The sequence below is a fragment of the Talpa occidentalis genome, unplaced genomic scaffold (assembly GCF_014898055.3).
Source record: "Talpa occidentalis isolate TD23 unplaced genomic scaffold, MPIMG_talOcc4v2.1 talOcc4.15, whole genome shotgun sequence".
In the NCBI taxonomy this organism is placed as follows: Eukaryota; Metazoa; Chordata; class Mammalia; order Eulipotyphla; family Talpidae; genus Talpa; species Talpa occidentalis.
The window spans coordinates 2,351,914-2,361,196 of NW_023601543.1; the positions used below are offsets into that span (position 1 = coordinate 2,351,914).

Sequence of the window (9,283 nt, forward strand, 5' to 3'; positions counted from 1 at the left end):
GCTGTCACGCTAAGGGTGAAAGCTGTCCTTCCCTTTGAAAAGGAAAACAAAGCAGCAGCAACTGGGACACTGGCCTTTCAGAGCTGCCTGCGTTGTTTCACCCCTCGGTGGTGGACACTTGGGCTCCCCCGGCCCTTCCGAATCTCACTGACACCAAACCCGAAGCCCGGCCTTCTCCTGGGGACAGAGCGACACACCCCACACCTGGCGGCAGCGCGGGGGCCTGCCCTGGTCGGGCACAGCAGCCCTGTATCAGAAATGCTTGCGGGCTGGGCAGGGGCAGGGTGGGGAAGGCGGGTCAGAGAGAAATGTTTCCGGGCTGGCTCCTGGGGGGCCAGAGGGGTGGAAGTGGGGTCAGGAGAGATGCCAGTCGCTGGATGGGCAGGGCGGTGGCAACAGGGGCTGCGGCTGGAACTTGCTGGGCGTCTGGGCATCACTGGAGCTGCGTCAGGCCACTGGGGCCAGAGCGCGCAGCCGGACTGTGAGAGCAGGTAGTTAGTTCCCAGCTCTCCCACCTCCTCTCAGAACTGTGCCCTGTACCCTAAGTCCCCACACGGTTCCCTCACCCCCCCACCCCCGAGAATAACACTTTGGTGCATTGGGCACAGTGGCCAGAGCAAAGTCTCCTGGGGTGAGGGCAGGGAGGAAGGACGTGGAAAGCCAGGGCGGGGTGGGTGGTGGTGGACTCTCTTGTAAGCACGTGAGCAAGCATCCTTTTGGGGTGTCCTGGGGTACCTGGCAGAAATGTGGCACAGGGAACCGGTCTGTGGTGCAGCAGCCGTTCTGGGGGGTGTGAGCACTCAAGTGTGGGCATGGAAAGTCAGGACCTTGGTTTGTGCACCTGCTCTGCCAAGGCTGTGTGGCGCTGGGCACTCAGAACTGTGTCTGCGCCAGCGTGCGCGGCTTCAGCGTCCGTATTTCCTCGCGACGCTGACGTCCTGCTGACTGTAAATTATTTTGAACTCACCTTTATTTCTAGGGAGCAGTTTATTTGGGACATTTTCTTCTCATTAGAGATTCCTCTGAAACTGTTTCTGCCGTGAGGAGCCTGGGGCGGGGGCAGTGGCTGGGGTCACGCCACCCTACCTTCCAGCGGGAGAGGAGGGCGCCTGTCCTCTCGCCCCCCACTCCTGTGGCTCCCACCCCTGCCCTGTGGGCTCTGTGGCTCTGTCCCCGGATCCTCTGGGGTTAAGACTTTATTAGGGTACAGCTTCACCGCTCCCCTGGGACTAAAAAGGGCCCCTTTTCCCAGAAGCGAAGGCAGGTCACAGCCAGAAATCCGAGAGCAGCAGGTTGGTCGTTCATCGTCACCTCAGTCGTGACAAGAACACACCCTGTTCAGGAAGCCTCCCCTCGCCCGCCCCACCCGGACGGTTTGCTGAGGAAAGAAACTGAGGAGAGCGCAGGTGGAACTGGCACCCGGGTCCTCGGAGCCCCCCACCAAGGTCAATGCTTTTCCGCCCACCCCCCAACACACCCCACGGGGAAGCGTGGGACAGGAAGCGAGTTTATTGACAACACACCAAAGCCACGACAACACGTTTATTTGGTTGCTACCACAAATACAGAACCAGGTTAAGGCAGTATGACATCCCGCCTCCTTCCAGCTGCACCGTCAACTTCCTTGAAAGTGTCAATTTGAATCGGTAATTGAAATTTTTATTCGATGTTTTCTCCGGTTCTAGAGAAGAATCATTTCCTGGGCTGTCGAGTGTGCTGATACCAAGCGTGTGCGAGGGGTCGCGGGCCCCCTCGGGGCAGTGGGAAATAGCTCCCCCCCTCACTTGTGCTACCGGTTATTACCTTGAATTAATTCCCTTGGCAATGAAAGAGGAAAAATGTAAAAATTGACTGTGTAGAAACATCTGGCTGTTTAAAAAAAATCTCTGAGGTAAAGAGTAGTCATGAATTGTGGCATTAAATGTGTGACTGGAATTGGCTTTCAGGAGAAGGAACTACTTTGTGGATGGATTTGCTTCTCTGTAACTAAATGGGGGGTGGGGGGACCGTCCTGGCTATGCTGAGAAAAGGTGACTACAAAACAAGGTAAAAACAGCTCATCATTGGCATTCCTGTTTAACTATAAAAATCAGCACCAATGTTGGAATTTGCAGAAAATAGAAATTACTTGGCTGGTCCGTAGCTTTCCTTTTGCCGTGTGATGTCATAGGCATAGAAAATCGATCTTGCTACGAGCTCATCAAATTGTATTGTTCAGCTACGGGGCTTACTTTGTGGCTGGGATTCAGCAAAGCGTTTCAAGTATTCGTGCTTTATCGCAACTGCCTTTCCAACTGCCGTAAAGAACACAACACGCGCGCGCACTGGACACGGGAAGCTGGCAGTCACGTCTGCTGGACGGAAGCCGTCACCACAGCATGCGCTCCTCCCCTGCGGGACGGGAGAGGAAAGCAGGAGCAGAGGGGAAGGGAAGGGAACCCGGGGCCCACCTGGGGGTGGGAGTAAAGTCCAATGTCAAGTCTCCCTGTGGGCTGAAGGTCACCCACAGGAAGAAGGAGGCTCACAACAACAGATGTCAAACTCGAGGGGAATTTGGTCTCTAGAAGAGCGAGAACACACAACACACACACACTTCGGGGAGCGCCTTATGGAAGAGAGGGGCAGGCCTGGCGGCTGGACATAGCTTACACCACAACTACGGGTCAGAGTCTGCATGTGTCTGTCTGTGTGTATGTGCAGTAAGGTCGGTCGCTTTGGATGCCACTTTCTTCACACGGCCAATTCATCAGAATCGATGTCGATGACGGATATCTCGTCCACGGCAGTGGTGAGCACAGTGGGGGTCAGAAGGTCATCTTCATCACTGGTGGTGGCAGCAGCCACAGCAGGAAGCCCCCAGAGACTGGCAGCAGGCTCAGGGGAGCCAGTGGAAGAGCTGGAGGCAGAGAGTTCTGGAGGGGTGGCGAGGGTAGGCTCAGGGTGGCTGGCAGCAGCAGGCGCAGGGTAGTCGGCGAAGGTGGGCTCATGGTGGCTGGCGGCAGGCTTGACGTGACCGGTGGTGGGTTTCGGGCGGCTGGTGGCAGGGCTGAAGGTCTTGGAGTGGTGACCAGTGATGGACTTGGAGAGGCCGGAGGCAGGCTTGAAATGGACAGAGTCAGCCTTGAAATGGACAGAGGCAGGCTTGAAATGGACAGAGTCAGCCTTGAAGTGGACTGTGGCAGGCTTCGGATAGACAGTGGCGGACTTGGGGTGGCCGGAGGCAGGCTTGGGGTGGCTGAAGACAGACTTGGGGTGGGCTGAGGCAGATTTGCGGTGTGCAGAGGCAGACCTGGCATGGGCAGAGGCTGGCCTGGGGTGGCCAGAGGCATGCTCAGGCTGTCCAGCAGCACTGTCACCGGGTAATGGAACATTCCGGACACTCATTGGTATTTCCTCCACAGCAGGAGAGACCCGCTCTTCTTCATGGACGTGCTCCCGGGCTTGGTCACGGGCACGGGCACGGGCACGGGCCAGGGTGCGGGCCTCCCGGGTCTCGCGAACATCAGTGATGAGGCCAGAGAGGAACAGGATGGGGTGCCGCATGGCGTGGAACACAACCCAGTATTCTCTTCGGAAGTTCTCGTTGAGGAGCCCGTAGATGACAGCGTTGAGGCAGCTGTTGAAGTAGGCTATGAAGTAGGCTGCAAGGTAAAGCCAGTTGGGGATCTTGCCTGCCATGTCCTTCGGGCTGACAGCCACCAAGACAGTGAGCACGTTGATAGGGCACCAGCACACTGCAAAGAGGAGGAAGATCACAAACATGGTTAGGAAGTTGCGCACCTCAGCAAGCTGGTTGTCAGGATTCTGCCCGGCCGGGTCTCGGGCGGCCAGCACGCGGGTCCAGATCCTCAAGTAGCAGAAGCCCACTATGAGCAGAGGGAGGACGAAGTGGATGCAGACGATGGTCACAGCAAAGACGGGGTTGTTCAGATAGTTGAAGATACAGGTGTAGGTGCGAGGATCGTACTCGATGGTGCCAATGTACAGGTTGGGCACAACAGCCAGGACGGTCATGATCCAGGTGACGACCAGGTAAATGCAGGTATTGCGCACGCTGAAGATTCGCTCATACTGGAGGCTGTGGCAGATGTAGCAGTAGCGGTTGATGGCGATTGCCACGATGTTGAAGATGGAGCCAACGACACTCAGCCCTGTGATGAAGCCCACCATTTGGCACTGGAACTGGCTCATATCCCAGCCCCCGACGGCCATGGCCCGCAGCATCAGAGGGTAGGGGTAGATGGCCACCAGCATGTCAGCTGCAGAGAGGCTAACCACGAAGATGTTGCCTGGAAAACATAAGAGGGGAGGGGAGAGACAGAAGAGCAAAGGGTAAAGTCGGAAATGTAGACTTTTGCATGGGAGAAAAAGGTCAGGAGGCATCAGGACAATTTAGAAACCTGGAATTCTATTAAAGAGCTGTAGCTGGGCTTTTATTTGTATTTGCAAGTGGTCCCAGGCGATTGTGATGCAGATGGGGTTTGGGAGCCCAGTCCGTTACACACCCTTTTGCTTTCCCACAAGGTCACGTGTGCTCTGCAGCCGCCATTTATTTAGAGACAAGCAGTGCCAAGCCATGCCCCCCCCCCCGCCGCCCCCCGGTGGGGAAGGTGGGAGGAAAGCGGGTGAGGAGAAGGAATCTACCAGAACCTTGGGAAGGGGGAGGAGCAGAGAAGGGGAGAGATGGCAGGGACGTCAGGAAGCCTTAACACCCCTGCCCCCCACCAAAAAAAAAACAAAAAAAACAAAAAAACCTCGAGCCCTGTGCGTCCCGGAGGCTAGGACGGCGCTGAACACGCACACATATCCAAAAGGCAGTGCAGGCCGCCCTCTTCCTACGCAGTCCATCCCGAAGGGGCCAAGTCCTCGCCTGGTCATATACTCACCATTACCGGGCTGGCAAAAGCTGGGGGGCAAAGGGCGGCCCTGTCAATTTTGGCGTGAGGCCCTAGCAACAGCGAGCAGGGAGAGGCGCGCTCAGGAAAGCGCCTGCGGAGATGCGGAGGAGCGCGCGCTGCAGCCGGGTCCTGGCGCGAAGCCGCGGGTGGCAGGCGCGCCCTCCAGCCCGCCGGGGCGCGGGGCCGGGGCGCCGAGCTTCACGGTCCCCTGCGGGCTCAGCGGGAGGGCAAGTGGGGCTGCCCCTACCCCGGCTGTGCAGAGCAGCCCAGAGGAGGTTTTTTGGGAAGCTTACAGAAAGGAAAAACAAAGAGGCAACTCCCTGCGCGCAGACACGTCGCTGCTGAGTAGCGCTCGTCTGCAAACGGGCGCGCTGGGTTTGGGGCTCGGACAAAATCTGCACTTCCCAAGGGGCAAAGGAGCGGCTCCTGGCCCTCCCTGCGCCCGAGCTGCCGAGGCGTGGCCTGAGCGCCTTCCACCCGAGAGGTTCTTTCTAGGGTTTTCCTCAAGCCAAAGAATTCCGAGAAGAAAACGGGGAAAGAGGGAGATGTTTTTTTAAAACCCTACAACGACCCTGAAAACCTTTCTTTGAATCATGGAGGGAAAGGAAAGAGGGAAAGAGAAAAAGAAAAGCAAAAGCACAAGTGTTGGGGGCTGGAGCCCACAAAGCCGGTGTGGACTCAGCTTTAGGACATCCTTTCCCCCGGGGAGAGCGCAGGGAGCGCCTGGCGGGCGGCCCCGCTGCGCGGCTGGACGGGCGCGAGTCCGGGGCGCCGGGAGCCATCGCGCCCGCCCGCCAGGGCTCGGAGGGAAACTTTTGATCACGGTGTGCCCGCGCGTGCCCGCGTCGGGTACTTGTGTGGCGTTTGATTCTTCGTCGGAGCAAAGTAATCGCCCCGAGACCGGCCACCTCCTCTCCCCCGCGCCCCGCGGCTGCCGGACCCCAGAAGACCCTGTTTGTCTCTTCTCCCCCGACCCGAGCGGAGCCCGGCGGCGGAGACCCGGCGCGCGCTTTCCGCTGCACACCAGCCTGTGCGAGGCGTTGGGGACCCTCCGCCCGGCCCCTCCCCCGCAGGGCCCCCTCCCACCCACCCCACCGCCCTGCGGCAGCCCCGCGGCGAAGCCGCCCCCGCCCCCTGATCCGGGCGCCGCGAGCCACCCTCCCGCGCCCCCGCCCGCCGGCCGCCCGCCCCTCCCCCTGTCACGAGCTGGGGGCGAGGGGCGTCTCGCTCGCCACCCCGACCGCACTCAGATGCCCGCGCCCGGCAGCGTCCCCGCGCCCCCGCCGCCCCCCGAGCTCTCCCGCCGCCCTCCCGCCGCTCCTCACCCGCTTCAGCCCCCGCGACGCGCGGCTCCCGAAAGCTCTGCCGCGGCGCCCGGCACCCCCAGCACCCGCTTACTGGCTTCGGGATCCCCTCGGCCGCCGCCGTCGCTGCCGCCGCCGCCTGCTGCCCCCGACCCGCCGCGCGCCCCGGGACGGGCACACGGAGCTCGGCTCCGGCGGGCTCAGACCGCCCGGCTCGGCACTCGAGCGCGGGGGTCTGCGCCCCGCCGCCCGGGAGCTGCCCGGGAGCCGCGCTGGAGCCCCAGGAGCGCGGCGAGCCGGAGATCTGGTGGCGGGGCTGCGGCCGCTGCCCTCCGCTTGGAGAAGCGCCGCCGCAGCCGCCGAGAACTTAACTTTCCCGGAGCGGGTCGCCATTCTGCCCGCGCCGCCTCTCCGCGTCCACCTCGGCTCCATCCGGCTCGGCGTGCCATCCCCGCGCGGCTGCGGGACTCTCCGCCAGGCGCCCGATACCGCCTCAGCAGCTCCCGGACCCGGCAGGGCTTGGCGGCGTGCCGCGCCCCGCGGAACCCGGGCTTTGCACAGGGACGCCCCAAGCCAATTCCCTGAGTCCCCTTGGCCTTGAAAAACGCTAAGTTTATGGGGCCCCCGGCGGAACATCACCCCCCTCTCGCAGGTTCGCGGGGAATTTGGGGACCGGGACGATCAAGGTGAGGGCACTGTCCATGCGTTCCCTATTTGGGGCATCCAAACTAACAGTCTAAGGGGTACAAGAGGCTGCATGCTGGGTAGGGAAGAAGAGGGTGGCTTACCAGAATTTCGGAGTTTCTTGTTCTTACTCACAGCCAAAATGACCATGGAGTTGCCGATCAGGTCCACCACGATGGTGATAACCATCGCGCAGAACATAAAGGTGATCAGAGCCGGTGGGTAGTCTGGCTGGGGCAGTTTACAGCCAATACACCCGTATGGGGTGGGAACTGCCAGGGTGGGACCCATATTGCTGCTGGAGACTGTTAGATCTCCCAGCAGGGTCCAGAAAGCAAACACCTGCTCAGTCACCAGGAGCTTCAGAAAAGCGTGCCTCACACTCTGAGAGCCAGAGAGCGAATGACAGCATCCGGCCCCTTTCCGATGAGCTTTTAAAGCCTCAAGACGAGGCTAGCCCCACCCCAAATCCCTCCCCCCGACCAATCAGAGCTCCCTGACCACCCCTGCCTCGGTGACCAACTCTTCTTGGACAAATCCACTTCGAGATGTTGTCTTGCTTCCGACTACCTTTTATGTGCTTCCCCTCTCTAGCCGCCCCCCCCCCAGTCCCCCAGGTACTTTGCTTCGTGACAAGCTCTGAGCCCAGCACCCTCCCCCCTCCCCTCCAGCCATTGCGCATCTGCTTCTAGCATGTTCTTTTTCCTCTCTCCATTTACACAAGAAGTGAGCGACAACGCAATGTAGAATGCACAGCAGAGAGGGGGCATGGAGTCCCTTTTGGGGTCCAGTACCCACCCAAGCTAATGTGAAACCCCCAGCAGAATGTGAGGGGCAGTCATTGGCCTTCTCAGCCTAGATCTGATCCCCTACCATTCCCAACTTTGAGGCAAGCCAGAGCGGGAGCACAGCTGCATCTCTGCTGCCAGGTATCCGGGCTGCCAGAGCACAACCCGCTTTGGGGATTCTTACCTGTTCAGAGCCCTCTGCACCCCCGCCCCCCCCCCAAAGCAGGACATAACGGCGGGGGGGCCTCTGTCCTAAATCTGAGTACCCAGTTCTAGGGAAAACTGCCAGGGCGGTGCTTTGCTCCCTTGCGGCCCGTGGCCAGCGGCCCGCCCAGTCCAGTCCTGGACTTGCACTCTCCACGAGAAGTGTCTGCGCCCAGCTCGGGGAGCCGGGAGAGACCCAGCACTCTGGGAGCAAGGGGAGGTCGCTGGTGGCCTTCTTCCCAACTTTGGGGCGAGCGAGAGCGGGAGTGCATCCCCTTCTCTGCCGCCAGGTATCCCGGCTGCCAGAGCGCAGAGGTTGCTTGGAAGATAGTAAAATGGACCAGAGAGTCCTTCTCTTGGGCCACCGTTCCTGGAAGCAACCCGGGGAGAGCGGCTCAGCTCCGCGCCCCTCCCGAGGTGCTCGGCGTGCCGGCGGGCAGGCTCGGGGAACTGCGCGGCGGCGCGCGGCGCGGACGCGCGCGGAGGTGCGGGCAGCTCAGCCAAGAAGCCGCCGGCAGATCAGGGCCCCCCGCCGAGGGGCACGGCTTAGGTCGTCCCCGTCCACGCCGTCCTCCGGCTGGGGCTCTGTGGTCGACGTCGTGCAGGGCGGCCCTCGCCCGCGCCCCGCGGATCCCCCTCCCAGGCGTGGCGGCCGCGGCGGCGACCCAGGTTCGCAGACTGTCCGGCCGCGGGAAAGCGAGTGACTGCGGCAAACGACAGGGGCGCGGGTCGGGGGCGCCTTCCTCAGCAGCCTTGGCCCCGAGAGTGCGTTTCTGCCCCTCTACTCAAGCTAGGGCTCCTGCGGGGGGTCGTCCCAGAATATTTCAGCAAACACCTGGAAAACTGCCCCCAGGCTACCTTCCTGCTACGGGGGCCCAGGGGGCTGCCGGTCCCGGAGCGCCACCGTCTGGACACAGCCACCCCCTTGCCCCTCGGGGAGGGGGCGGGCCGCTGCGGGCGAGGGCCGGGGCGGGCGGCACGAGGGGACGGCCGCGTTGGCCACCGGGGTGGAAAAGGCGGACAGGGCTGAAAATCCACTCCGCGCCCGTTCTGTAACGGAACAGCCCGGAGAGAAAGGGGGCGACTTGCAGATGGCGCCCCTCCCCACCGCCGCCCTGCGCTGGCCTCGCCCGCTGAGAGAGAATTCGCAGGAATAATAATACCCCGCCTGGAGCCTTGTCACAGTCATTATCTCCCCGCTCCCCGCTGGCTGGAACCGGGCCCTCCCCGGGCTGCGGCCAAGAGCGAGCGCGGCCAAGAACCTGCTCTGCGGGCGCGCCTGAGGCGACTGTGGGCTCCCGGAGAGACCTGTGCCAAAAGCCCAGTCACACCTGGGGCTGTTCACTTCCCGTGGCCTTAGATCCTTACACTGTGGCAAGAAGCGGTCTTGAATTGAAATGAACAC

The 9,283-nt window shown here is 61.5% G+C and overlaps 1 protein-coding gene across 1 annotated transcript; it reads right to left on the minus strand.

Moving 5' to 3' along the window:
- Positions 1-2,730: 2,730 nt before the first annotated feature.
- Positions 2,731-7,296, minus strand: GPR50 (G protein-coupled receptor 50). The gene is made up of 2 exons (XM_037512857.2): positions 6,991-7,296; positions 2,731-4,289 (listed from the first exon to the last, which is right to left on the minus strand). The coding sequence occupies exons 1-2, from the start codon at positions 7,175-7,177 to the stop codon at positions 2,731-2,733; spliced, it is 1,746 nt and encodes a 581-aa protein (XP_037368754.1). The 5' UTR covers positions 7,178-7,296.
- Between the last annotated feature and the right edge of the window lie 1,987 nt (positions 7,297-9,283).